The sequence below is a fragment of the Oryza sativa genome, chromosome 1, assembly GCF_034140825.1.
Source record: "Oryza sativa Japonica Group chromosome 1, ASM3414082v1".
Classification (NCBI taxonomy): Eukaryota; Viridiplantae; Streptophyta; class Magnoliopsida; order Poales; family Poaceae; genus Oryza; species Oryza sativa.
In genome coordinates, this window is record NC_089035.1 from 3,834,880 (window position 1) to 3,861,426 (window position 26,547).

Below are 26,547 nucleotides of genomic sequence, written 5' to 3' on the forward strand. Positions count from 1 at the left end.
GACGGAGGGAGTAGATAAAGTTATGATTTTTTTTCATATAATATGGAAGTTTTAAGATCTTTCAATTGGGAGTTTAAATCAGTTGGAATTTCAAGTTTCAAGTTTCTAGTCGAGAGTTATAAGTCATTAGAACACTTCTTCAGAAAAATGAAAGTAACTGCTACATCCGCGGTATAGGAAGGGCAAGTCGATCAACTATGAATCGGTATGACAATGTCTGATAAGGGATAAACTCTTTTCATATTAGCATATTTTTTAGAAACCATAATCATTACAATACAACGGTGAAATGTTAAATACATTTTCAAGGAAGAAATGATGCCACAATTAATAAATTATTTATTCAAAAAGCGGGTTGTTTTTTCAACCGTCAGATTATCCCCTAGCGTATGAAATTCATGATGTGTCAACCTAACCCTAATAGGCTACTTTTCCTCTTGTTATTATCCCCTCCCCTCCACCTACCGCCGCCACGGCACCACCGCTCCTCTCTTGCATCTCCATCTTTCCCCTTTCAATAGCCATTGTACCACCACTTTTCTATTCTCGTGTCATTATCTCTTCGTCCCTCGATCCCCTCCATCTATTGCCGTCGCCAATCCTCTCTCCATCTCCATCTCCCCCCCCCCAAGATCGCCGCTGCCACTCGTCTATCACATCTCCATCTACGCTCCATCCGACTACCGCCGCCCCTCCTCTCTCACATCTCCATCTCCATCCTTCCGCCCACCGCCGCCATGGGTCGTACGCCTCGTGCCATGCTACCAATTGAAACGGAGAGGAACACAGATCTAACCTAATCCTTTAGTTGATTATCCGCCGCCATCTATCTCTACCGGTCGTCGCCACCTTCCTTGTCTTTGATGCTATCATGGGTGGATCTATGTCAATCCACCGCCGTGAGAGGTAATCCACTTTCCTTCATATTATTAGATCTGCATCTTGTGATTGCCATGTTAACCGTTAGATCTAGTGTTGCTACCAGTGGGCAAAGCGCTTGAACCTCGCGACTAATAGCATTTTTTAATGTGCAACCACTTTTTGTAGACACCGAAGCCAGTTAGCAGTTGAGAAGCGATGACGGAGCCTAGGCGGTCACCTGACCTACCCGAGAGGTGGCTCCACCACTGGCTGCTACTTTTGAACCCTAAAGATCCCAGAGGGGATGGCCGATGGTGAAGTAGGCATGATAGCCCTCTAAATTTAGGTACTTATCATTGTGATTATTTAAGATTGTTTCAGGCAAAACACTCATATATATCTTATATATGTAGTACGTACAATTTTGAGTATGCATTCACAGAGTATTAGGTAATACCCTTTGAAACTTTCTTCAAGTAGCAAGTTAGTTAATGAATTGAAACAGTAAACTTCAACTAAAATTCTAAGCAAGCTTAGAAATAGGCAAAAATATATGGTAGAAGTGATAAGAATCATCTTTCACTAGGGTGTAATAGAAACACTCATTTAACAACCACTTTTGTATATATGGTCATCTGTTAATTCTCTAGCTTTCAAAGAAATAGATAGATATGGCAAATATCTCCTGTTTTAATATGCAAGGCTTGCTAGCGTTTGGTATAACCTTTTTGTTTGTATAATAGACAAGTATTAGTGTGTAACTCTGTATGTATTGCACATAGCTGTAAGTGGAAATGGTCATAAATAAAAACTAAGGCAGTGGGCTGTAAGAATATCTCCTATAATTTTCTCACTGTATTTTATTTATTTCAGGAGTACAGCCGAGAGTTATAAATGAGGTGCCAACTGCCAAGTATGATGGTGTCTTCACATGGAACGGCAATTTGGTAAGTTACATCTGACGCCTTGCTTGCTTACCATTTCTCATATTATAATTTTCTCGTGATTATATGCTGAAAGAATAAGGTCATTTAACCAACAATATAAGCTACAATCATATCATGATTAATTATGATGTGCATATATCATTATCATCTGATGGAACAAAATTATTTTCCATAATTTGGGAACAGTGGTCAATCCATTAACTCCAAATTAAATTTCCTAACAAACGCAAAGTAAATCATAAAAGAAAAACGGGCAACATATACAGTTTGTTACACCATTCTCTGCCTATGACATCAATATTTCTACTAGCAAAAAATTGCAAAATAATCAGCACACTCGACAGCTCTTTCGGCAAGAGCCATAGTAGTCTGAGCTTCCTATCATAAACACCGGATTCCTGTCACACTCACCACTAGCAGCCCAACTCACACACCTATCATCTTCATCTGTGCACTCATCCTCGGATGCAAGTGATGATTTTGGATAATCAAATTTTCTCAAATTTATATGTTTTATGGCTAGCCATTTCTCTCCTTCGAGGACAGGACATTCTTCATATTGGCTATCCTTATCTGTTTCTCCATCAGGCCTTAAATTGAACAGCAGTATTGCATTGCCCTTGGCTGGTCGCACTGCATAACCAGAACATTGAGATGGTGCCCCCTCCTTAGCTTGAGCATCCTTCATCTAAAATCATAGTTTAGTATAAGATCTTCTGCTCAACTGAATCAAATCACTGAAGAAATTACATGTGCCTAGACTATAAGCAGTGCATAGTTATTCTGATAAGGTGTTCTGAAAAAGTAGGCCTGGTGAGGATATAATTACCTCAGATCTGGGGAAAACAGTTTCACCACCTTGCTTGACATCAGAAAGATACATCAAAATGGTCGCAAGCCTATGGGCACCACTGCTTGATTTAGGTTCCTCCTTGATACTGCCACTTCTGTTCACTCCATACTTCAAGACCTGAATGCTCTCTCCATTTTCTGAAGACCAGCAGGAATGTCAGCAGCCAGTACACGGCATGCAATGTTTCTGTGTTGTCGAGTGAGTGATTACCTTTTGGAAGAAAGCTCCATAGCGATATCCTGTCCTCAATCTTGGAAACAACTATATCCTTCAAGAGTACAACAATATAGGTGTTTAGAAGTAGCACAGTCCACGGCTAATGGTACTTCATACAGTAGATCATAAGTTCATCCTTTTAAAAAATTCCACAAGTTTAACACCTACAGTAAGCTACATATCCAAAAGAATGATGAAGAAATAAATATCAGGAAAGGTATATAACTTCAATTTCATTTAACTGCAGCCACAGCTAACCATCAAATTACAGGCTAAATCATACTAGATTGTCAAATATAGGGATTGGAGGTTTCTCTTGTATTTATTTCAATGAGAGTATATTTTCTGCATGATTCCAAAATACCACAAATTATGAAAGAGGGATGTATGCTCACTTCGCTATTAGCTAGGTACACTTTGAGGCCTACCTCAATGTTGTTATACGAACTATTTCTATCACCATCAGTAAATGCTAAAGATGACTCCATATTACCACGTCCCTGTGATAATGAAAACATAAGCAGATAAGCTTCGATAACACAAATGCAAATAATAAGCTGTGATAACAGTGTTACAAAAATTACCATAGATACTAAATGGTCACACTCCATGTCAGAAAGAAAACCTTCATACAAGAAGATCCTATATTAAGGTAAGAAATGGGATTTGCCCACCACGTAAAGAAGAATAAAACAAGACATATCTGAAAAATTAAGATGTTTAAGAGACAGTTTGAAGTACATGACTATAAGAACCCAAGTTCTCATAATAAGATATGTAAACACATCAGTGGAAGTGGGATAAATAAATATTGATCCTTCCATATCAATATGAATAAATAAAATGGCGCTTGTGAGATGAATAAATATTGATATCAACGCCATTGTGAATTATTTTGCGTGTCACGGATATATGCATAATATATCATATTATTATGCATTATTATGACTTAAGGCATAAATATACGTATTATCATATATCTTTAATATCATATGACTTAAGGCACAGATATATGCATTATATATCTGCATGAATTGGTATATCATATTATTATACTTTACATGAAATATATTTGATCTATGACATAAATTGAATTAAAACTCAAATGCACAATTCATATAATAATTTTTTTTGCTAACATGAAAATTTTAAAAATTATTAAAGACAACTAAAGTAGTACCGTAGTGTTTAGCACAGGCATATTACTAGTCATATCAAGTTGACAAAACCGACCTTGGATGCCATGAGAGTCTCTTTGATTTTGAAGGATCAAAAACAAGGTGTGAGCTTGAAGCAGTTGAACCACCTGTGGAGTTCACTAACTTTTCTTGTGCAATACTCAGATCAAACCTGAAAGGAGTAATACATGAATTCCATAATATAAGTTTCTGCAAAGAAAAATAACTCAAAACCGTGTTTTCCTTTTTACATCTCAGTTTCCTGTTCTTATCAATGTTAGAACATTTTCTCCTCCATTCTCCCCTCCTTCGTATGCTTTTTTATAATTTTCTAGCGCCTTCCAGACCCCCATAAAAAAATTAGAAGGAACATCCATAGACAAAATAGAAGTCTCCCCCTTCTCTCATGGCCCTCATTACCATTCTTTTAGATGACAGGCTTAGCCCTCATTACCATTTCCCCCATCTATGTTGCCCCTTCTCCACTGCCTCTTGATTGTAATCATTTAATTGGTATGGACTCAGTTTTATAATAGGAATCTCACATATGCCACCAAATGGTTGCATCAACCCACGATAATCGAAGCGATTCATCCAAAGTTTTATACTAACAACACCAGCATTCAGATAATGCTCTATTGCTCTTTACATTACATAAGACCTTCTAAATCAATCCTAATGCATCAATACCATGATCATAATCAACACAAGATCATCAGGGAACAATATAAGACAGGCAACATTATACTTTAGACTTCAAAGACATGTTTTTGTTCACTACCACTAGCCTACAATGTTCTTCCTTTTGAGTGTGCGGGTGGGTCAAAATTACCCACAACAGCAACTGTTGCAAAAGACATCGACACTCATGAAAATCCAACCTTGAGAAACTGAATCATGCTATCCATACACAATATTCCTCCCTAAACACAAGCAGATTTCTTGGGCGCCAAATCCAATCAGAGAACCTTGCATCAAAAATTAGCAAGAGCAAGAACAGCAATACCTGCGCGAAGAAGCCAGAGCACCAGGCGGCGCAAATGTTAGCCATGCTGCAACAAGCACCAGCACGGCTCCAATCCCAGATCCCATCCTCCTCCCCCTCTTCCCCTCCTCCGGTCTCCTCCTCTTCACCTGCACTAAAGAACACCAGATCCGCATCTCTCTCGCCCTGCATATACAATTCTCCAACAACCAAACCAAAACCATTTCCTTCGGCAAAGCGATGGTCTGCAAGCCCATTGGGCCGCGTTGCCACCGAACAGGAAACGGCCCAAGCCACCACAGAGGAAGACGGAAGGACACAAACACAATCTCACAAAGATAAAATTGTTCCAGTTCTTACGACACGACGGCAATGCAGGTCTGCTTACACGCACAGAATTCAACAACAGTTTAAGACACATACAGACATGAGTCCGACAGACACGGATGGTAAAATGACAAGATCAATGTTCGGTTTGGGAGCAGATTTGGAAAATAAATTAAATATAAAATTGTTCTGGTTCTTGACGACGATCGATGAGCTAAGGTAGCAACGCGAAACGATCGATCGATGCATGGCATGGCAATTGGCAGGTGGAGCTCGATCAATCATGGCGAGCGAGAGATCGACGATTGGTTTATGGATGCTCATACCCCTCGAGCCAGTCGCCGTAGATGCCGGTCATCTTCTTGAGGCTGAGCATCTCCAGGCGGGTCATCTTCCGGCCTCCCTGCTCCGGCGGCGGCTGCTGGGCGACAAGGTTGGCGTCGCTGGCGGCGGGCGCCGCGGCGGCCATGGATGCCGCGTTGTAGCTGCTGCTGTTGTTGACACGGTAGTGGGGCGGCGGCGGCGGCGGCGCCACCGGCGGCACGGAGACGAACGTCCTGGGCACGGTCACCGCCACGCTCCTCCGTGCCGGCATCTCCCACGACGACGACGACATCGACGACAGCCTTGAGCCCTGGCGGATCTCTGCGTCGAACACGTGAGGACGGGTCAGGTGTAGCCGTGATCCGCGAGATCCCGATCGACGTGAGATCGGCCATGCACGCGCACGTACGTGTGATCGATCGACCTAGCTAAGCTAAGCTATGGCGATCGCGAGCGAGCGTTACCTGCAGCGGAGACGTGGGGGAAGGCGCAGGTCTCCCCGAAATAGCAGATGCCCTTGTCCCTGAACTCGAAGCACACCTTGGTGATGGCGCGGTGGCCGCCGCCGCCGGAGCCGGATCCCCTGGCGAGGAGCTCGTGCACGACCTGCGCCGGCGGAGGCGTCGGCGCCACCGCCACGGGAGGCGCCGCCGCCGACAACGACGGCGAAGGCTTCCTCCAGCCGCCGGCGCACGCGGTGAGCGAGGGGCGGAGCTCCTCGTCGCCGTGGGCGAACGTGCAGCCGTCCTCGAACATGCACCGGCCGCTGGTCACGAACGTCTCGCACACCCTCGTCTTGTAGAACAGCTTCTCCGGCGGCTCGTACGCGAACCCGCCGGACTCCGGCTCCACCGCCTTCACCGGCGGTGGCCGCCTCCTCGCCGGCGGCCCCGGCGACAGCACGATCACGTCCTCCGAATCCCGCCGCCGCCCCACCTCCCACTCCACCATCCCACCCCTCCCCGCCATCTCGATCCAAACCCTAGCTTGATCTACTACTAGCTCCCGCAGCGCCGCCGCCAACCAAGTGAAGAGAGAGCAACACAAGAGAGAGTGGTGGATTTATAGCGAGAGATTAAGTGAGGCAAAAAATGGATCGATTTGGGGGCGCCGTCTCCGTCGCAATCGGGATCGGGTCAGAAAACCTAGCTCCAGATCGATCGATCGGTCGATCCACCGGCTGCGATTTGGCACCATTTGGGGGCGGATTCATACGCTCCAGTACTCCACGCAGTGAAGGTGCAATAAACGGTTGCCTCCTTTGCTCCTTCTCGTGCTCTCTCCTCTCGTCGATCGAATCGATCGCGTGGGCAACGTGACGCTCGCTTCCGCCTCCGCCGCGCGGCGAGCTGGGCTGCCTCTCTCTCGAGCTCTTGGACCGCCTCCGACGAGCTGGGCCGCCGCCGCGGCGGCGACATGGGCTTAGATAGTTCTTATCTTGGGCCGAAGAGCTGGGTATTTTGATGGGCCGGAGAGGTGGGTTTTCTAGAATCTTGGGCCTAGGATTTCATGGGCCTTGATTAGTGTAGCACGTTGAGCAATGATGGGAGGTAGGGGTGCAGGAGGAGAAGCTCATGATGATCCGTTCCGTAGCCGTTCATCATCATTCGGGGCAGTGCAGTGCCCTCTCACAGTCTTCTCACATGCGTGCAGCGAATCATGCATGCGCATGGAGATCGAGATAGAACTACCAATATACAATAATGCAGCTGAGGAAAAGGAGTTGCAAAGCTCTTTGATTCTCGCCATGACCAAAACAAACACAGCATACCGGACTGGAGTAGCACACATGCTACTACATCCGCTACGAAACACTACAAGAGCTCGTTCGTTTTTTGAGGAAAAACTGAGGATTTGATCACTAAGGATTAATTCCATTGAGTATCATTCGGTTTGTAGGATTAAAGTATAGAAAAATCAAAGGAAAAATTATTTTCCCACAAGAAATTAACATATGTACTCAAGCCTCTTGGAAAAATTTCTCTAGATTGATGTGTGCAAACAATGTTATTTCTCCATTTTTCCTATTCATATGGATTCAAATTCCACCGAATCAAATAAACCCTAGGCATTTATGTATATTTTTTCAAAATTTATCTAGACACACTTCTGTCCAAATATATTTTACAAAAACACGCAAAAATAATGCTTTCGAACGTAGGGCATTAACTTGATGAAAGAGAACTGCGAATGGTGTGATTGATATCTCAATCAGCGAACAACCACATTTACATGCATGCATCATATATATCCATGTCATGGTTTGTATATACGCCATCGAATCATATCGTACTCCAATATGTATGGAGCTAGCTCAATCTATACTACTACTAATAATCGATCATCAACTACTCCATCCTCATCATGTCGTCCATATTGAGCTAAATATAGTTCATATTTTCTTAATTAAGCGAATCACACTCACACGTGAGTATAACCATCAAAAAGAGAATCACACGTGAGTGATTTTATCATTTCATCCGATTTGTCTAATCGAATCGAAGGAAGAATAGTCTACTACTACCAGTCCAGTCTACCGACACCGATGGATCGGGTGAGAGATCACATCAACGCACGTATATGCTACACGAGCGAGTGACCGGTCGATGGCTACGCATGCACATGGTAAGCTAGGCAGTTTCGTGGGCGATCGACGTGACGGATCAGGTGGCTCCGAGAGGGTGGAGACAAAGCGAAGGAGGCATCATACTCCATTTTAAGCGCAGTCATTATTTTCCATGCATAATTTTGACCGTTCTTCTTATTTAAATTTTTTTAAAAAAATTGAAAAACATAAGCCATATGTAAAGTATTATTTAAATTTTATTATCTCATAATAACAAAAATACTAATTATAAAAAATTAAATAAGACAGACGATTAAAATTGGACACGAAAACTTAATTGCACTTAAAATGAAACGGAGGGAGTATGTCCGAGAGCTTGTGCTGCTGCTGCGGCTGCTACTCCAGTTTGCTGACTGTTGAGCGAAGACGACGGCGTACGGACGGCGAAACTCCGGCGACTATATATGCAATGCACCTGGCTATTTCAACCCCTGAGCATTCATGATTTCATTAATTCCGGTGTGTGTGTGTCCATTTCTGTATTGCGTTTTCGTTCGGTAAATTGGTGGTACTACTAGTAGCTGTCAGTCGTGAGACGTGGTTTGTTGGTTAGATCGTGCTAACTAATCAGTCAATCAAACCACAGCATTCTCGCTAGCTCTGACCCACCATGACACTTATACTTCCTCCGTACCATAATATAAGGTATTTTGACTTTTTATTTTCACTATTTGATCATTCATCTTATTCAAAAAAATTTGTACAAATATAAAAAACAAAAAGTTGTGCTTAAAGTACTGGATAATAAAGTAAGTAAAAAAATAAATAATAATTTTAAATTTTTTTGAATAAGATGAGTGGTCAAACAATACAAGCAAAAAAATTTAAAATCCTTATATTATGGGACGGATGGATTACGTGCCTATATATATATATTCATTTTGTCCACCAAAATCCATCTTGGATGTGTTTCGAGTTGATTCTTTTTAATACTTTGAACATCACTATTATTTTTAGCTACTCTCCTTACCTATTTACTTGTCATCAGAACTGTTTACAACTTTGGCCATTAGTGACCTCTTAAACTATTGGCAAAATTGCTTCCATAGATCGAAATTCAAGTTCGCATTTTCAATTTTATAGCAAAATTTAGCATTGCCATCATTGGCACCGTTGAACATAAATTGTATGGCTAGCTGACACTCAGCTGGTTATGTTCCGAGTAGTTATATTTATGGTTAATGATTCTTTTTAGCGACATGCTATATACCTATTAATAATAAGCCGTTCAGTCTAATCTTTTACGGAGGCCAGAGAGATAAGATGTGCATTGCATGTGTACAATTATATAGATAGTGAGTGTATATTTATAGAGATAAATGTGAACAAATGAGCAACGTTTGCACTTGGTTTTAGGGGAAAAAAGCCTACCCGAAAATTTTTTAAGCATGAGCAAATTTCAATATAACTAGTATTTACTATAAAAATTTAAATTTTATTATCGATTTACTCGTCAGTATTAAAATTTAACGGAGTTTTCGTCGACTAGCCTGGGCGGCCTAAGAACAGACATGCTTGACATTTTCCATGATGAGTATAGAGTATACTCGTTCTGTCCCAAAATATAAGCATTTTTACCTATAAATTTGGACACTTAGCTAAAAGTTGTTATATTTTAGGACAAGATAAGTCAAAAGTTATTATATTTTAGAAAAAGTTGTTATATTTTAGGATAAGTTACTTAGACACTTCGCGGGGAGGGGGCTGGCTTTATTTCCGCGAAAGGCGGCACAAGAAATTGCGCGCAGGCGCAGCAGCGAGATCGGCTGGGAGATGCGCGCACGGTGTCCGGGGCCACGCAAACAAAGCTGCTGCTTCACCGATCGATCGATCGACCGACGGAACTGGTGGGGGCTCGTGTCTGCCGCGCACGGGTAGCCGACTAGCCCAACCCAGTGACGAACCGCGCGTGCGCAACCGCGCCATGAGAGCAAGCATGCAGACCCCCACCACCCATGGCCGCCTGCCACTCACTCACTCACTGAGAAACTAACACTGGTTACTCATTGATTAGCACTCTATGTACACTACTAATCTCCCCTCTTACAAGTGATTAATTAATTAATTAACCAAGATGCATCATGCATCATGCTCATGCATGGCAGCTACTTGATCAGAAGTAATCGAAGTGGTTTTCCGGTCGGTAGTTGTACGGCTCTTGCCGCTCCTTCTTGCTCATCGTCATCACCTTCTTCGGCGCCGGCGCCGGCGGCGCAGGAACCTCCGGCGGCCGGACGGACCTGACGAGCGCCCAGTTGACGCCCTTGAAGAAGGGGTGCCGCTTCACCTCGGCGGAGCCCATGGTGCTCCCCAGCCGCTTCTTGGGGTTCTTTGCCAGGAGCTGCAACATCAGGTCCTGCGCCGTCTTCATCTCCTCCCATTCGCCGGCGGCGGCGGCGCCGGCGAGGCGAGGGAAGGTGACCGGCTGCTTGATGATGTTGATGAGGGTCTTCTCGTTGCTCTCGCCCTTGAACGGCGTCCGGCCGTACAGCATCTCGTACATGAACACGCCGAGCGTCCACCAGTCCACCGCGCTGCCGTGGCCCTGGCCGGAGATCACCTCCGGCGCCAGGTACTCGTGCGTGCCCACGAACGACTTGGACCGCGCCGCCACCGGCTCCACCACCACCACCTCGGGCTCCGCCGTCTCGGTCTCCGCCTCCTCGTCGTTGCCGTCGCCGTCGCCATTGTTACCCGCCGCCGCGCCGCCACCGGCGCACTCCTTGGCGTGATGGCACTTGTGCACGCCGCGGAAGATGCACGACAGCACCGGCTGGATCGTCGGCGGCACGCACGACGACGGCGGCGGCAGCGGCGGCTTGCCACCGGCGGCGGCGCTCCTGGCGGGGCGGAGCAGCTTCGGGACGACGTCGCACTTGAGGGAGAGGTCGAAGTCGGAGAGCATGATGTGGCCGTCGCCGCGGACCAGGACGTTCTCCGGCTTGAGGTCCCTGTACACCACACCCATCATGTGCAGGTACTCCAGCGCCAGCACAGTCTCCGCCACATAGAACCTGCCATACACAACACAATGTTAATTCGTTTTCAGCAACATCAGTTCACTGTCCGACAAAGATAATCCATCCACAGTAAGAGACTAGGAATGCTAATAACCCCAAGATTCTCTTCTCTCTTTTTTCCCCCTCTTGTGAGTATCAAAAGCTTAAGCTGCACAATGGTTTGGGTTTAAATCTTACTAAATCATTAGCTTAGTATGAACCCCAAGTGGTGCCAACAAATCTGTTTAGATTGGCACAGCAAGACAAAAAGGATTTGGATGAAAGCCCCAATGCAACATGGAAAGACGATCACTAACCTAAAGCTGAGGTCTAAGCTTTTGCAAAAGTGACACTGAAACAAAGCTTGACCCTGGAACAGAGCATTTCTCCCCCACTCTTCAGATCATCAGATACATTCATTCAGACCACAGTAGTAGTAGTGGTAAAACAAAGAAAAAGGCTAGTGGAGCAGTAACTAAACATGAATGGGTCATGGGTGGGGGCACGCATGCATTCACACGTTCGACGTGGGTGTGGAGGTGTACGAGTACGAACCTGGTGGAGGAGACGGTGAAGCGGCGGCCGGGCTGGCGCTGGCGGGCGACGTGGAGGTCGCCGCCGGGGCAGAACTCCATGACGAGGCAGGCGTAGTGCGACGCCTCGAAGTCGGCGTACAATGTAGGCAGGAAGGGGTGGTCGAGGGTGCGGAGGATGTCGCGCTCCACCTCCGCGCGCCGGAGCTTCTTCCTGAACGCCAGCGCGTCCTTGTCCACCACCTTCATGGCGTAGAGGCAACCGCCCGCCGTCGTCGTCATCGACGACGATGACCACGGCTCGCGCAGCCGGCACAGGTAGACGTTGCCGAGGTCGCCGCTGCCGAGGCGGCGGACGAGCCGGAAGTGCTCCAGCCCGACGCGGCCGGCGCCGGCACGGAGGCGCCGGATGGCCTCCCACTCGGCCTGGTTCGCCTTGTGGGGCTTGTACCGGCATGACGACGCCGGTGTGTCGCCGCCGAAGGAGCGCGCCGAGACCGAGCTGGAGCTACCAATGTCACTGATCCAGCTCCGGCGGGAGTCCGGCGCCGTCAGCGAAGACCGGCTACTGTCGTAGTCGGATTCCTCTTTGATGGCAGCCATTGAAACTAGCTGCAGACAAGTGAAACAATGCAGTTTGCAAGTGCAAAAATAAGGAGGCTTGCTAGCTACTAGCTCTTCCAGCTCTCTTCTTTGCTATATAAGCAGCTGTTGTGACCTTGAGAGAATGGATGGCATGGTGGGGGAGTGGATTCTAATCCCTCGAGGGATATCCCCTCGTATACCTTTTTCTTCTAAATTCGATGCAAATAGTTGTGAAAAAATCTGAAAAAAATTGACAATGTAGAGTATAATGATACCTACTAGTCCACCAAAATTCATGTTCAAATTCGATCTACACATCGAGAAACAAAAAAGACAAATTTAGATATAAACAGTACACTACTATTCATACGCTGAATTTGTCTTTTTTATATCTCGACGTGTGAGTTGAGTTTGGACTTAAGATTTTGTGAAGTTGTATATATGTGTTGTATGAATGTTGTCAAATTTTTCCAGAATTTTTCATAACCATTTAGATGGTTTTTGAGCAAACGAGGGAACATCCCCTCGAGGGATTAGAATAGTTTCCCGGCATGGTGGCAAGAGCTCAAAAGACTATAAAGCCACACAGCCCAGCTTTTCTACTGTAGAGTAGTATCTGCTTGCCAAGTATATACTAACTATTCTCCAGGATCTAGAGTTTTGATTGTCACCTTTTTTTTTCTCCACTTGGATGGATGATTATGTGCAAACAATCATTACATCATTGGACCCCCAAGGATAGTTGGAACTACCTGGCTCAGTGTCCACAAGCAGCTGCACCAAGTGAAAGCCAAAGCAGTAAGTATTACATGGGTAAAAGTGTAGTATATATGTATAAATAACAGAACAGAAACTAGAGGGGAAATGGAATCATGCTATGCACAGTGAAGTGTAAGCATGGTGACACTTTGCTTTATGCCTGGATGGAGTCACATGAAGAGGAGCCAAGGGCAAGTAGGTTTGCTTTGGTATTAAAGAAAGAAGGAGATAAGTAAAGCTTTGCAGTTGAAAGTTACAAGCACTGCATGCATCGCCCGTGCAGGCGGTAACGCCAAACTGAAACTAAAGGAGATGCTTCTCCTTTTTCATCTCTCTCTTTTGGTGCATACCTGCTTCAAGGGATAATCACCTCATGTGAGTCCATTTAGTGGCCACGTCGCACTGTACATATCAGCTGCCTTCCTTCCATCTGTTTCTCCCATGCCTTAGATGCTGCCTTGCCTGCCTAAGCCTCTGTTCATCAGCTGTTTGCCTGAAGTTAACAGAAAGGCAAGAACATGAACAGCATCAGGTCATGTCTTGTTCGTGCTAAGTGCTAACAAATGTCCCCTTTGAACCATTGCTAGTGCTGATTCTTGCATCAAGCAGTTTCTTTGGAGGTGATATTGGAGCAAGCAGGCAAAAGCTTTGATATGACCTATATGCACCTGCGAGAAACAAGACAGTCAGATGAGAACAAAAGAGTATATGTACCAGGAAAAAGTTCAAATGTCAAGTCAGACAGAGGTAAGTAGTAGTGGTAGTGGTAGTTCAGTTCTCTATACTTCTACTCCCATATAGCGTACAGGGAGTCAGGGACCATGATGTTTCATTTGCCCAGATTTTCTATGCCTTTTTATAGTGTGTTTTTGCTACTGCCAGTACAAGCACAAGGGCCATATGTCATATTTTCGTCATATCAGGTCAATGTTTTGTACAATCCTGTCTAGCAGGATTCACTAAGACATTTGCAAGTGGAACTGTGGGAACATTCAAAGCCCACATATCTCGATGGCAGATCCTGCCCAGTCACTTTGCAGAAAATGCATTGCGATTGCAAACATATCAGATCATACTTAATTTACGTAGTTACGAGGAGCAGGGGTGCAGCTAACAAGATTATGTATGTATCAGAAGCCACAAAAACTCTTAATTATGTGCTGCAAATACATGTAGATCCCTGCATAATGTTACTCGGTTGGTTTGAATAGAGTCGACCAAAGATAAGAAGCAGTAACCAGTAAAGCACAGGTAGCAATTTAACACTTCACCATATCAAGAATAGTTCAAGTGTTAAGGAGATGAACTAAACTATGCATACTTGTAGTCTTGTACGTGGAAAAAAAGTTTAAACAAAACAAGAAGAAAATGAACATGAAAACTCAAGCTCTATTTGTAACAAACCAAGCCAACCTAGTGATTCCACAGTTTTAAAATGAGCCAAGCTATTCAAGGGCATTGTGCATGGATTGGAACAATGCAAACCTTGCAGTTATGACATAATATAAGCTTGCAAGATACTGTTCAGCACTTCAACTAATATTGTATTATCCAAAAAAAGCACAATGACATTATGCAGAATATACAGTACCATAGCAGTGGATCACTATCTAGTGCTACCTTTTACCTTGGAGACCGAAACCATTGGGTAGCACCAAGAAGAAAAGGGTTCTTACTGTAAAGCATAGCACATTGGAATCATTGCCAAACGAGACCAATTCAAAAAAGGTTCTGATCGGGGTGAAAAAGTTTTGTTTCCCGCAATTATACCAACACTGTAGACAGCCAGATACCATTACCCATGGCTTGGAGAAGAGCTGGAGAAAGGAATGGCCTCACTGCAGGTCCACAAACAAAAGGTAACAAGACAATAATAGAAGGGAATATCCATAGGAGGCGTCTAATCAACAGGATAGTGATATAGACTAAACCTCGCATTCAGGATGGTTATTTGATCGTGGCTTGCCTGCCACCGTTCACCTGTATTAGTATAACAGCATGGATGATTGTTCTCTTAAAATGAAATGGAAAAATGTATGTGATTATTGACAGCTTGAGCAAGCAGGTCCCAGGTTAACAGTGCATAAAGTTTGTTTTTAGTGATGCACAACAGTTATTTGCAAAAAGACTTGAATAATTAGAATCATTCTGTCATGGACCAGTGCTGTAGCCCGTGAACATCAGTGTTCACTTAGTACCACATTTCCGACTTTGTCTGGGTCGGTGGTCCACAGAAGGAAAATGTCTCAATTGCAAACAGGTTTAGAGACTTGCTTTGCCTACAACTCATATAATATCCAGTGCTCCTACCCTGAGGTCCCATTTGGTCAAGGTTAGAGTAATAATATCACTTAACGCATCTCTTGAGCTTGGGTGATTAACACATTTTTTTTATAAGTTAATTCAGTTCTCGCCTTCTCCGCAAACAAATGCATGTCTTCTCGTTAATTTGCATATTCTGTCCTCCAAGAGGTATAGAAGAATGAATAGGACCCCACCCATGTACTCTCATTAGAGTGGACAATGTGGAAGGAGCTCAATGCACGCGGTTTTGAGAAACAAGATGTCACCAATACAGCAGGTTCTCGAGAACATGCTCCAAGAACTTCCAAGAACTCAGAGTTTGGAGGGGCACTGGGTCGTCGAAGTGCAAACCATTATGCAAGATCTAAATCCTTTTTAAAAACTAAATTCTTTGGAGCCTGTATGCTCCCAGTTTTCTTGTTGTGTAATCAACTTTATTTCTACTCTAATGGAATGACATGCAAAGCTTTTGTGTGCCCCCCTGCAGAATTTTTATTATACTCATCCCCTGAAGGCCTGAACCTAAACCAAACACAGATAGCACTGTAGTGCAAATATGCAAAAACAACATCCCTTACGATATATTCACAATGATAAATAGCAGTACTTAGTAAATGAACACTGCTAACGGTATTCAATATATGCAAGAAAAAGGTCCAATGTGGCTGCATTCCAGACAAAGGAATGGAAATTGCAAATCAGGCTTTGCAAGCATGCCCTACGTTATCTCTTGCTGAATGGAAATTGTCGATGATATAGTAACAAGTAATTCTTACTAAATCAATAGAAAAGGATAATTGGCCTAAGTTTTACCTAAATCCATTAGCCTGCAAGAAACAAAGGAATGCACTTAGGTAGAAACCGAGTGCATCAGCAATCAACCAAATGCAAATGTAACACGAGACCAGCACACTAAATACAAGATGGTGGAGCATGTCTGCATGTGTATCATTTTCAACAAAACTGTTGTGTAAAGACCAGCAATGTTCATTTGGCGGCGATTTTTCATATATATGTACTGACAAGCTGCAGCTCTAATAAATTTGTGAACTCATAGCTGAAATCTTTGTATGATACACTTAAAACTGGGAATGCTATAGAACTAAGAACAATCATTCATAAAAAGCATGAAGTATAATTCCTTCGTCATAGGAAACACTTTTTTAGACTAGAGAAGCAGCAGTTAAAAATTGAAACTACATGGCCTCTACTCTCCACAACCGTCTCATGTGGAAACCACATAAGAAATCCCAGTTACAGCACTCAAAGAGATGTAAACTAATCACACTCCGTTAAAAAAGAATAGTGTTCCGCCCTGTCTAATCTACCAATCTATATAACCTATGTGCTGTGTGCATCCCACTGTAACAGTTAGGTTCAGGCTGTTAGTAATTGGAACACTAGTAGTTTCATACTCCCTCCATTTTAAAATATGAGGCATAACCACCCTTTAACCTGAAAAAAAAAAACAATTATTATCACCTCCTCGTTCGAATCACCCCAACTAATACAATACGGAATCAGAAATCTTCCCGATGATAGACTAATACAACTGCTGACAGCTACACAACAAAGACAATCAAGCGCAATATAGCAGCTTCTCGATGATACTCCTGAATATATAAACTGTACTTGTGAGTTGTGACTGTGAGGCACACCAATGGCGGCCCATGGATCACACCGCCACGGCCGGCCACCGCAGTCGCCGGGAGAGGCGGACGGCAACCCTTCCCCCCCTCGCCTCATCCAGCATCAAATCGATACCAACATCGCCGGGATTACACGCGATGCAGAGCAGCGGAGGCGGCAAGGCCACAGAAACACTACGCGCGCCGGCCAGAGCAGAGCACGAACCTGAACACCTGAAGGAGGCGGAGACCGCAGGTAGAGGGAAAATGCCCCGTCGCGCGAGACCTGACCGCGCCGGCCGGCCTCCTCCTCGCCGCCTCACCGACACCGGCGCCGGGGAAGGAAGCAGCCTCGCCGCCGATCCGACGAAGCCCGAGACAAATCCGGAGTAGTTTCAGTAGGCCTCAACATGGGCTAAAATTCGGCCTCGATTTGGGCCGTTGGTAGGCCTAGATTTGGGCCTAAAACTTTTGGGCTTTTGAGGCCCAATGTACTAGAACAGAAGCAGTTGCCGTGATCAAAACAGCAAACCAGCGTTGGCACGAGCATATCCGGCGGCGCGGCGGCGGCGTGCTCTCCCTACCCTCCTCCGGCCATCGCCGGCGGCTCCTCCGACCACCGTAGGGCTCCGCTCCGCCGCTGCCTAGGTACTCGTTGCAACCTTCACACCGTAGCTGCGGGTTCGCTGTGGGTGGGAATGGGGATGGGAGTTGATTTTTGTGCCCTTTTTTTGGTAGATCGAGGGGGGTTCATGCGTTTGATTTAACATTTTTCTTCGTTGTTGTTGCTGCAGGGGATTCATGGCGAGGTTGGTGTCGACCGCTCTCATGAGAGGGCTCGTGAGATCGAGCCGCGCGCCGAGAGTAGCTGTATGTGAGACTCTCTTGCCGCGTCCTCTTAATCGATAGTTTGGTGCATTTTGTCTGCCTTGTCTGTTCATTGAGGTGATTCTGTAATGTAATTACTCCATAATTTCGTTTTGGTCTTCGTTTGCACCCCCAATTTATCTGATGAGAACACTGTATCTAGGATTTGGAGTGTGAATTGCTCACCCAATTTATCTGATGAGAACGCTGTATCTAGGGTTTGGAGTATGGATTGCTGTGCCCTCTTGTCTTGTGCGTCATTAGCTTTTGAGTAAATTTCATAAAACCCCTGGTTTTATTCAGTAACTGTATATGTGCATAGGTTTCAAAAAAAACTGTATATGTGCATAGCTTCCATCTGGTGAACAAAATTGTTTTAATGGGATGTGGGGGCAATCTGTTTAGTTTTCATGTAGTACGTATCATATTCTTCTCACGGTTTAGGTTTGATCCCATGTTAATGCTTTAATTTGGTGCAATGCATATGGTTCTCTGGCCATTGTGTCTTCCAGATTTCACCTGTGTTGTTAACCTTCCATCCCTGTGGTATATAATTCTTAGGTTTTCTTACACTTCCAATGTTTTAGAGACTAATCTTTCACTGCTAAATTTCTGCAAGCAAATTGTATAGCTTTGCCTTTTACGTAGTTATGCAATATGGGGTCATCATTTTGCACTTAAAATGTTAGCAATATTCTATTGGTGTTTATTATGCTACCTGGGTAATAAATATTCCCTATTGATCTCATGTTTGCGTAACAAACTTGTTTTTCATGATAACCGGAATAATAGGCTGTGTCACAACCAGCTATCCAGCAGTTTAGGAACTACTCACCAGGACTTGGTGGTGATTCTAGAGGAAGTGGGGACTCAAGTTCAACACGAGTAGCTGCTGATCCTGATACACATCAAGATTTCCAGCCTACAAGCAAAAGTTCCAACATGTCTTTTGATGACATTGTTGCTCAGGTATTAACATTTATAAATGGATTTTTGGAATATTTAAATTGATGAGATGAGCTTATTTTCTAGAAAGGCTAGGCATATCTTAAATGTTTCATTTTGTGTTTCTGCCATTTGTTAATGCTACAACACAATCATTGGGCAGGATATCAAAGAGAACCCAGTCTTGATCTACATGAAGGGTTTTCCTGAGTCTCCTATGTGTGGATTCAGTGCATTGGCAGTTAAAGTCCTCAAGCTATATGGTAAGTTAACACTGAGTTCTGATTTGTTTGAAATACAGTTGATGATACGTGGGTGCGCCATAAATTCTTAAACCATATATCATAATCTATTGCAGATGTCCCTATCAGTGCTAGAGATATTTTGGGAGACCTCAAGCTCAAAGAGTGTGTCAAAGCCCACACGTAAGTGGCTTCTTCTCATGCCTTCCTAATCTTGCATTAAGTTTCTTTTAGATGATAGACAACTTATGTTTTTCAACATGGGAAGGAACTAGACTGGGAGATTAAATTCTTCATGACATGAACACAGTATGATGTTATGTGGTAAAACTTGAGGTCATAAAAACAGTTTCAAGAAATGATTATGCTAAAAAAATCATATGGCTTAAGCTAACCACAACCCAAGATGAGTTTTGACTATTAGATTGGCATTGATCACCATTGAGGCTTTATATACAGCATTCTATTCCAGAATATATTATCAGAGGCACCAGCCTGTGTCCCATACTACAATATTATGGAGCTCCACTTGCTGAAGGCTTAGTTTTCATTGAGTTGAAATATAGTGTATCATATAAGACATGGATTGGCATGTGCCTTTCAGCTGTTTCTTAGAAACAGGTAACTGTTTATTCTTCGACAAATTCACTACTTATTCTATTTTGCTTGTGCAGCAACTGGCCTACGTTTCCACAAATATTTATCAAAGGAGAGTTTGTTGGGGGGTCTGATATCATATTAGATATGCATCAGGCAAGTGAGCTTATTGTCCCCAGGTTTTATTACCAGGTGTATCCATCTACAATTTAATTCTTAACTCAGTAGTTGATTCCTTATTTTGTATAATTTTCTTCAGAAGGGTCAGCTTAAGGATGTGCTTGGCGATATTGCACAAAAGCATGAGCAAAAAGAATCATCATGAAGATGACAATAGTACGCCATTTTGGTCACGTGAGCTTTAGCATCAGTATGGGAGCTGGATTCTTCCTTTCCAAATTTTCGTTCCCGTTTATGTAGTATGGATTTGCTTTCTCCTATCGTTTGAGCTTTTCATGTCAAAGATGGTGGAAGAAGAATAACCCTCTGTTCCAGTTGTATACAAGCTTTTTCACGATAAATAAATGCCACTTGTCCTTGTATCGTTTCGGGCTAAGCTGCGACTATAAATGATTAGGGTCTCATGTACGGACTGTTGTGTTTTACTCCTTCCGTTTCATATTATAAGTCGTTTGACCCCTTTTTAAATCAAATTTCTTGAAAGTTTGATCAAGTTTATGAAGGAAATATAGTAACATTTATGCCACCAATTTAGTTTGATTACATCTAACGTGAACATATTTTGATAGTTTATTTGTTTTGTATTGAAAATATTATTATATTTTTCTATAAGCTTATCAAATCTAAAGAATCTAAAGAATTTTAACTTGGGAAAAATTCAAAACAACTTGTATATATACAAGGAGGTACTTATATAAACGGTTGATAGTTTATTTGTTTTGCATTGAAAATATTGTTATATTTTTCTATAAGCTTGATCAAATCTAAAGAATTTTAACTTATGAAAAATTCAAACAACTTGTGCATATACAAGGAGGTACTCCCTCCATTTTACAATATAAGTCATTCTAACATTGCCCACATTCATATTGATGTTAAATGAATCTAGATACATCAATATGAATACATCAATATGAATGTGGAAAATGCTAGAATGACTTATATTGTGAAACAGGGGAATTATATTGTGAAACGGGGGAAGTACTTAGATAAACGGAGGTAGTACCACTTTGCCTTGGGATTATTAACCAACCAATTCTCAGCACTAGCGCATATAAGGGTTTTGCTGCGTTATCCGATCTCATCCTTGTGCGACGGTGTGAGTTACACATATCGTATCTCATGTTGATATTTCACCACAACCGAGCACGTATATCGTCTGATTGACAAGTGATGAGAAATATATGCATTGTCATACTAGCTGATGAACCCAAAATCCCAATGCATCTCATAACTCATAAAGGAAACATACAACTGACCCAATCGGAAGAACACACGGCGTACCAAACAAAAACATCCGTGCTAACCAAAACAAATAATACACCACGATGCCGTCCCCTGCTTTAAGAGGGAAGGGAAACAAACAAAACAAAGACCCAAACTGTGGAAATTATAAGAGTTCTAGTTAAGATGCCGTGAGGCATGTCCGCATGATGACACGCCAGGCTACCCCATGGCCGTATACCCAAGCCCCAAGTTCTTCGCTATTCATTCAACCATTTACCTCTCAATTTTGTTTGGAACAACCACAGGTATTATTCGGACAGCTCAATTCTTCAATCAAGCCGACGATGAGCTGCTGACCCCCAAGTTCGCGGTGAGCCATTTGCAGACTTCATCCATCTCCTCCGGAACAGTGTAGTGTCCAAGTCTTCAAGAGGGAGCAAATAGCATGTAAGTGATTAGAACTGGTACATCAATAAGTAAATAGGGAGGGGCATCAAACCTGTTGTAGGACTTGAACACCACATTTGAAAATCCAGTTGTCTTCAGTGCGTCAGCAGATTTCTCACCATGCTTGTAGAGAACTACATCATCAGCTGCATAGAATCGAAACAAAACACTAAATATAGGATGGATGGTTTGTTTTCTGGGAGTAATTCCTTATATGCCTATCAGATGGTGAGAGCATATATCGGTTTCACAGTTGGTGAGAAAAATCCTTGCATATGCCACTAAATAATTACGACCTCCCATTCACTGAGATGTTAGCACACATTGTGAACATCTGAATGTCATATGAATAATAGAAAAAGTTAAAAAAACACCTATATTAATTTAAAATTAACTTTCCAAATTCAAATTTGGGCTGTGGATTATAAGACTCATGTAGCCTTTCTTTCCTAGGAATAGTGCCATGCTATTGTCAAAACTCAGAACCTGGTATATTAGGTTATGCCTTCAGCTAGCATAAAGCAACGAAACAAGTATAAACCCCAAACTACCTCAAGTTGAATGTTAGAACAATGCCAACTGATTTGGTAATGCCATTACATGTAAATGTAACATGTAACAGAAACTTAGTATACTAATGAAGGTCACAGAACAGTTTATGCACCTTTTCCATGACAAAGCAAAAGAGGTATGGATGAAGCCTTTTGTGCAGCCTCCTGTGAGCTTTCAATTTTGTTCTTCAAAGACCTGTGATAACCAACAAGTATATCAGTCAATATCATTTACAGGGCTGAAATTTCAGTGATACCTAAACACGTGAACATACTAGGACAAACCTGGCACAAGGAAGCCAGCCACTGAGACCAACAGACACACTTAAGTTCACAGGATATGGATTGCCATTTCCGTATTTTCCATGAGCATAGCAGGTTGCAGAGTAAAGGGCGGTAGCTGCGCCCATGCTAAAGCCACCAACACCAAGTTTGACTGCAATAGTCAATGTGATAGGACAATGTTAGAGATAAAGGCTGGTCTGAGTGTTGCATTATTGCGGGGCCTCTGTCTGTTGCATTATCAATATAAGAGGTCAAATTAGTTTGTTTCTGGGGAATAATGTGTGAGCTCCACAGTACATCACTTTTTTGACAAAGTTTTACATAGGAGATAAAGTTTTAGCTTTGATATCCCTGGTGGCTGGGTAGTTACTTAATTCTCTTGCATAGCTTCTTTCCATGTCATACGCCATATTCACAAAGGAAACATATGTGATCTCATGTGTCACATTTGCTTGATAAAGTAGGTTAAAAAGATCATGTTATGCCGCAATAAATGAACAAATGGAGAATAACTCGGGAACCATACTGTCAGCTGGCTCAGTTGATAATAAGTTTGCAACATGTGCAGCTGAGGCATCCAACCCCTCAACATCATCAGGAGCGTCTTCTGAAAGATCAGCAACATCAAACCCTACAAATACAAAAAAAGAGGGGGTCAAAGTTATGTATGGAATACCAGTGCATGCATACCAGAGCAATTCCCAAAGGTTGGTAGAAGTATGACCAAGAGGAAAGGAGGAAATTAGACAAAATATGGAACTTACATGCAGTTGATGGGAACCCACCAAAAACTGCCACTGGCCTTGTAGGCGCGGTGGGGCAAATCCATTTTATCTGCGGTTGATACAAAATACATTATGAAGGGGGGGGGGAGCTACTGGATTTAGCGATGTATACACAAAGGAAATAATCACAAGAACAACTTGGAGTAGGATAGATATTTGAAATCTATGTCCAAACTTACATTGGGAAGGGGAAGGGTTTCCAGTAGTTGAGACCAGCTGCAAATATATCCATTATTTATATCAGTATCTCCCAAATTTTAACTTGCAATGATGCAGTAGAGTTTTTTTTTTTTTCGAACGCACAAAAGCTTTGCATGTCGCAATCAGAGTTATTGTTATCTACGCGTGGTTTCATACAATCTACCTCTTTCGCCAATACTAATAAATTGTGTGCGTGTTAAAAAGTTCATTGTACAGTGGTGGTGGAATTTGGGAAGAAACCATCAGAAAAATCACTACAACATAAACAGAGCAGGATATTTGTGTACACGGTACACTACACCAATCAGATTACTTGAGCAATCAGCTTGCAATAACCCGGGGCTATAAGAAAGGAAATTGACAATGAGAAACTGCCATCGTTGGCATTTGGCAGTAAGCTAACCGGATGCCCGGATGTCAATAAATTGACAGTTATTTGTTGACAGTTGGGAAAAAAAAGTGCATTGGCGCTATTGTTCATCTACGCATCCGGTAAGCACATCAATCACAACGAGAGGATCGATCGCGACGAGAGAGAGAGGATGGACGGCGGCGGAATTGGGGAGGAGAGGGTGGGCGTACCTGGCTCCGTTGTCCCCGAGGCCGTGGAGCCAGACGATGGTGGCCTTGTGCGCGCCCTTGGGCCTCACGACATGCGTCCGCCCGTACTCGAGCCTCTTCCCACCTGCATCCAACCATCCAATCCCACCCCCATTTTACGATTCGATCCCAAATCCCCCAACGCATTCGAATCAAAATCAGGAGCATCACGAACGCAATCAAATCACAGCATCAATCCCATCCCATTTCACGAATCAATCCCCCCCTCCTCAACGCATTCAACACCGATCAATGGAACGAAACGTACCACCGGAGGCGACGGAGCTGGTGCCGCCGAAGCTGCTCATCCCGCGAACAATCGCCGCCGCCGCCGCCCCTCCGCGTCCCCTCGCGGCCACGCTCGCTCCACCACCCAACTCTGCAAACAAAAAAAAAATCCAATCCAAACCAAGGTAAACAACCCAAACATCACCACCACCACCACCAGATAAAGGAGAGGCGCGCGCGCGCGTGCGTACGAGGGGGGAGAAGTGGAAGTGGAAGTGGCAGTGGCGACCCAACCCGACCCGACGCGACGCGACGCGATACAAAGGGAAAGGCGGATTTGGGCGGCGGAAAGGGGAGCGACTTTTCCGGGTTCTCTCGCGTGGGAGTGCGTGGAGTAGGGAATCTACCAGAGATCGCAGGAGGAGCGAGCAGGAGGGGGAGGAGGAGGAGGGCACCACCACCACCACTGCGCTGCGCTGCGCCACATGAGCGCGTGATGGCGGTGGCAGAGAGCCCCCCGGTGGCGCCACAAATGGAACAGTGGAACTGTACGAGATTGGGGGAGCCCTTGGCTGCACGGATTTGGAAAAATAACAAAACGAAAAAAAAAAAACAGCAGACCCGCGGCCCGATTGGCTGTGGGAGCGCGGGGGGGGGGGGGGGGGGTGAGGAGAGGATGCGTGATGATAGGGCGCACCTCGCCGGCGGCGATGGGGGGAGGTGTCGGTGGTGATGCGGCGGCCGGCGACGAGGTCGGCGAGGGCGGAGTGAATCCTGATCCTTCGGCTCCGCGACGCTGGGGGCCTTCTCGCGATATGGTAGGCCTGTTGCTGTGTGTTGTTGTTGCTGGCCGTGGGTTCGGTGGTGGTCCCGCGCCGTGGTATTTGTTTATCGTGGGGATCGGTAATACTACCTCCGTCCCAAAATAATTGCAATGGTGGATATCTGTGCCCAATATTTAACCTTTCATCTGATTTAAAAAATTTGTGAAAAATTTAAAAATATTTAGTCACACATTAAGTACTATTTATGTTTTATCATCTAATAGTAATAAAAATATTAATCATAAAAAAATTTAAATAAGACGAACGTCAAACGTTGAACATGAATAGCGTAAAACTGTATTTATTTAGGGACGGAGGGAGTAAGTACTAGTACTCGTAAGTCGGTCTCCTGCGAATCTCGATGGAGAATACTACCTCCGTCCCATATTACTTGTCGCTTTGAGATTTTATTTGTAAACTTTGATCATTCATCTTATTCAAAAAATTTTGAAATTATTATTTATTTTATTTGTGACTTGTTTTATTATCAAAAGTACTTTAAGTATTACTTATCATTTTTTATATTTAGACAAATTTTTCAAATAAAACGAATGATCAAACGTTGAAAGGAAAAACCCAAAGCGATAACTATTGCGGGACGGAGGTAGTATATTTTTGCCCTGCTTTTTACTGGAGCCACGAAAATCTATCGTAAAGTTTGTTCACAATATTGTATGATTGCATCAGTGTATCAATATACTGTCAACATTAGCATCAGTATCGTAGCTTTGATAGGTGCAGCTACAACTGATAAGAGAAAAATAAGTCCAAAATTAACTAACCATGTATTTTATTTAATGCGAGTGTGTAGTGAGAAAGAATAAAAAAAAGCATGCATACTATAGCTCCCCATATGCACAAGAAAACGAGTGCTTAACTAGTCCTAAATACCTACTACGTCTATAAAAAAAAAGACATGTCTTGATACAACGAATATGGTCAGAAGTCTATCAGATTCTGTAATATATATTACATTCGTTTTTTTTTACGGAAGGAGTACGTGCATGCACGCATACTCAATTTGCATGCATAGAAAAAACACCGTACGCCAAACGAAGAGACCAAGATTATATGATGATCAATTTAAGTATATGTGATCAATATGGGATGTAAGATTGATAACTCAACAAAAACAGATGATGGTATCCTTATAGAGCTACAACTCAAAGATCAACCAATTTTGAATAATGGGGATTTAATGTTAGGGTTAATTTACATGTTTCTTTACCACTTTCATCGATTGGGTTTGGCTTTTGAATCATAAAAGGTGAGAATATATAAAGTCTCAACTTCAACATTGGTAGTTATTACGATTGATTAAAAAAAAGATAGATGAAGAAGTTGTATTTTAAAACAAATTTTCAAATGTTATAAGTTATTTTTATGACCGTCTTAAAATATAGAAACATTGTACTAGATGAGATACAATCCAGTACTGCGAAT

General features: G+C 43.3%; 5 protein-coding genes and 1 long non-coding RNA gene across 15 annotated transcripts; 2 read left to right on the forward strand and 4 right to left on the reverse strand.

The window, feature by feature from the left end:
* Nucleotides 1–548: 548 nt before the first annotated feature.
* Nucleotides 549–4,288, forward strand: LOC9266294 (uncharacterized). The gene is made up of 3 exons (XR_001542640.3): nucleotides 549–906; nucleotides 1,048–1,207; nucleotides 1,735–4,288. It is a non-coding gene; the product is annotated as an uncharacterized lncRNA (long non-coding RNA).
* LOC4327127 (probable prolyl 4-hydroxylase 6) lies at nucleotides 1,924–5,228 on the reverse strand. Of its 6 annotated transcripts, none has more exons than NM_001409051.1 (7): nucleotides 5,062–5,206; nucleotides 4,111–4,227; nucleotides 3,462–3,519; nucleotides 3,306–3,377; nucleotides 2,872–2,929; nucleotides 2,638–2,798; nucleotides 1,925–2,496 (listed from the first exon to the last, which is right to left on the reverse strand). In NM_001409051.1, the coding sequence occupies exons 1-7, from the start codon at nucleotides 5,145–5,147 to the stop codon at nucleotides 2,137–2,139; spliced, it is 912 nt and encodes a 303-aa protein (NP_001395980.1). In that variant the 5' UTR covers nucleotides 5,148–5,206; the 3' UTR covers nucleotides 1,925–2,136. The 6 variants fall into 6 exon arrangements, with proteins under 6 accessions (XP_066163002.1, XP_066162998.1, XP_066162997.1 ...); NM_001409053.1 differs by having other exon boundaries at nucleotides 3,273–3,377; XM_066306905.1 differs by having other exon boundaries at nucleotides 1,924–2,496; nucleotides 3,273–3,502; nucleotides 5,062–5,228.
* A 143-nt stretch (nucleotides 5,229–5,371) lies between these two features.
* On the reverse strand, nucleotides 5,372–6,726 carry LOC4327128 (zinc finger CCCH domain-containing protein 1-like). The gene is made up of 2 exons (NM_001409049.1): nucleotides 6,156–6,726; nucleotides 5,372–6,012 (listed from the first exon to the last, which is right to left on the reverse strand). Exons 1-2 carry the CDS (start codon nucleotides 6,658–6,660, stop codon nucleotides 5,678–5,680), a joined length of 840 nt encoding a protein of 279 aa, NP_001395978.1. The 5' UTR covers nucleotides 6,661–6,726; the 3' UTR covers nucleotides 5,372–5,677.
* A 3,282-nt stretch (nucleotides 6,727–10,008) lies between these two features.
* Nucleotides 10,009–17,516, reverse strand: LOC4327129 (protein kinase PINOID 2-like). 3 transcript variants are annotated; one of them, XM_066306914.1, is made up of 7 exons: nucleotides 17,352–17,516; nucleotides 15,125–15,173; nucleotides 14,870–15,031; nucleotides 13,544–13,861; nucleotides 13,106–13,208; nucleotides 11,872–12,461; nucleotides 10,300–11,331 (listed from the first exon to the last, which is right to left on the reverse strand). In XM_066306914.1, exons 6-7 carry the CDS (start codon nucleotides 12,450–12,452, stop codon nucleotides 10,431–10,433), a joined length of 1,482 nt encoding a protein of 493 aa, XP_066163011.1. In that variant the 5' UTR covers nucleotides 12,453–12,461; nucleotides 13,106–13,208; nucleotides 13,544–13,861; nucleotides 14,870–15,031; nucleotides 15,125–15,173; nucleotides 17,352–17,516; the 3' UTR covers nucleotides 10,300–10,430. The 3 variants fall into 3 exon arrangements, with proteins under 3 accessions (NP_001393229.1, XP_066163011.1, XP_066163012.1); XM_066306915.1 differs by lacking the exons at nucleotides 14,870–15,031; nucleotides 15,125–15,173; nucleotides 17,352–17,516 and having other exon boundaries at nucleotides 13,564–13,861; NM_001406300.1 differs by lacking the exons at nucleotides 13,106–13,208; nucleotides 13,544–13,861; nucleotides 14,870–15,031; nucleotides 15,125–15,173; nucleotides 17,352–17,516 and having other exon boundaries at nucleotides 10,009–11,331; nucleotides 11,872–12,522.
* A 116-nt stretch (nucleotides 17,517–17,632) lies between these two features.
* LOC4327130 (monothiol glutaredoxin-S1, mitochondrial-like) lies at nucleotides 17,633–20,424 on the forward strand. The gene is made up of 7 exons (NM_001406301.1): nucleotides 17,633–17,773; nucleotides 17,920–17,995; nucleotides 18,785–18,961; nucleotides 19,101–19,200; nucleotides 19,296–19,362; nucleotides 19,854–19,932; nucleotides 20,036–20,424. Exons 2-7 carry the CDS (start codon nucleotides 17,927–17,929, stop codon nucleotides 20,099–20,101), a joined length of 558 nt encoding a protein of 185 aa, NP_001393230.1. The 5' UTR covers nucleotides 17,633–17,773; nucleotides 17,920–17,926; the 3' UTR covers nucleotides 20,102–20,424.
* Nucleotides 20,425–21,161: 737 nt separating this feature from the next.
* LOC4327131 (uncharacterized) lies at nucleotides 21,162–25,092 on the reverse strand. 3 transcript variants are annotated; one of them, XM_015775747.3, is made up of 10 exons: nucleotides 24,978–25,092; nucleotides 24,321–24,431; nucleotides 24,035–24,137; nucleotides 23,431–23,467; nucleotides 23,231–23,300; nucleotides 22,993–23,097; nucleotides 22,467–22,617; nucleotides 22,295–22,377; nucleotides 21,683–21,776; nucleotides 21,162–21,607 (listed from the first exon to the last, which is right to left on the reverse strand). In XM_015775747.3, the coding sequence occupies exons 2-10, from the start codon at nucleotides 24,358–24,360 to the stop codon at nucleotides 21,517–21,519; spliced, it is 774 nt and encodes a 257-aa protein (XP_015631233.1). In that variant the 5' UTR covers nucleotides 24,361–24,431; nucleotides 24,978–25,092; the 3' UTR covers nucleotides 21,162–21,516. The 3 variants fall into 3 exon arrangements, with proteins under 3 accessions (XP_015631233.1, XP_015631316.1, XP_066159439.1); XM_015775830.3 differs by having other exon boundaries at nucleotides 24,532–25,092; XM_066303342.1 differs by lacking the exon at nucleotides 24,978–25,092 and adding an exon at nucleotides 24,688–24,838.
* Nucleotides 25,093–26,547: the final 1,455 nt, after the last annotated feature.

Bases quoted from the DNA above. Each gene is read 5' to 3' on its own strand.
- LOC4327131 (XM_015775747.3), bottom strand. From the start codon at position 24,360: ATGAGCAGCTTCGGCGGCACCAGCTCCGTCGCCTCCGGTG. The intron at 23,468-24,034 runs GTACGCCCACCC...ATATATTTGCAG, and splicing joins CTCGGGGACAACGGAGCCAG to CTGGTCTCAACTACTGGAAA. The intron at 22,618-22,992 runs GTATGGTTCCCG...TGACTATTGCAG, and splicing joins ATCAACTGAGCCAGCTGACA to TCAAACTTGGTGTTGGTGGC.
- LOC4327127 (XM_066306900.1), bottom strand. From the start codon at position 5,216: ATGCGGATCTGGTGTTCTTTAGTGCAGGTGAAGAGGAGGAGACCGGAG. The intron at 3,520-4,110 runs GTCGGTTTTGTC...ACCTTAATATAG, and splicing joins AGACTCTCATGGCATCCAAG to GATCTTCTTGTATGAAGGTT. The intron at 2,497-2,637 runs GTAATTATATCC...CTATGATTTTAG, and splicing joins CTGTTTTCCCCAGATCTGAG to ATGAAGGATGCTCAAGCTAA.
- LOC4327129 (NM_001406300.1), bottom strand. From the start codon at position 12,452: ATGGCTGCCATCAAAGAGGAATCCGACTACGACAGTAGCCGGTCTTCG. The intron at 11,332-11,871 runs GTTCGTACTCGT...TGTGTATGGCAG, and splicing joins TTCACCGTCTCCTCCACCAG to GTTCTATGTGGCGGAGACTG.
- LOC4327128 (NM_001409049.1), bottom strand. From the start codon at position 6,660: ATGGCGGGGAGGGGTGGGATGGTGGAGTGGGAGGTGGGGCGGCGGCGG. The intron at 6,013-6,155 runs GTAACGCTCGCT...TGTTCGACGCAG, and splicing joins CCCCCACGTCTCCGCTGCAG to AGATCCGCCAGGGCTCAAGG.
- LOC4327130 (NM_001406301.1), top strand. From the start codon at position 17,927: ATGGCGAGGTTGGTGTCGACCGCTCTCATGAGAGGGCTCGTGAGATCG. The intron at 19,201-19,295 runs GTAAGTTAACAC...AATCTATTGCAG, and splicing joins TAAAGTCCTCAAGCTATATG to ATGTCCCTATCAGTGCTAGA. The intron at 19,933-20,035 runs GCAAGTGAGCTT...AATTTTCTTCAG, and splicing joins TCATATTAGATATGCATCAG to AAGGGTCAGCTTAAGGATGT.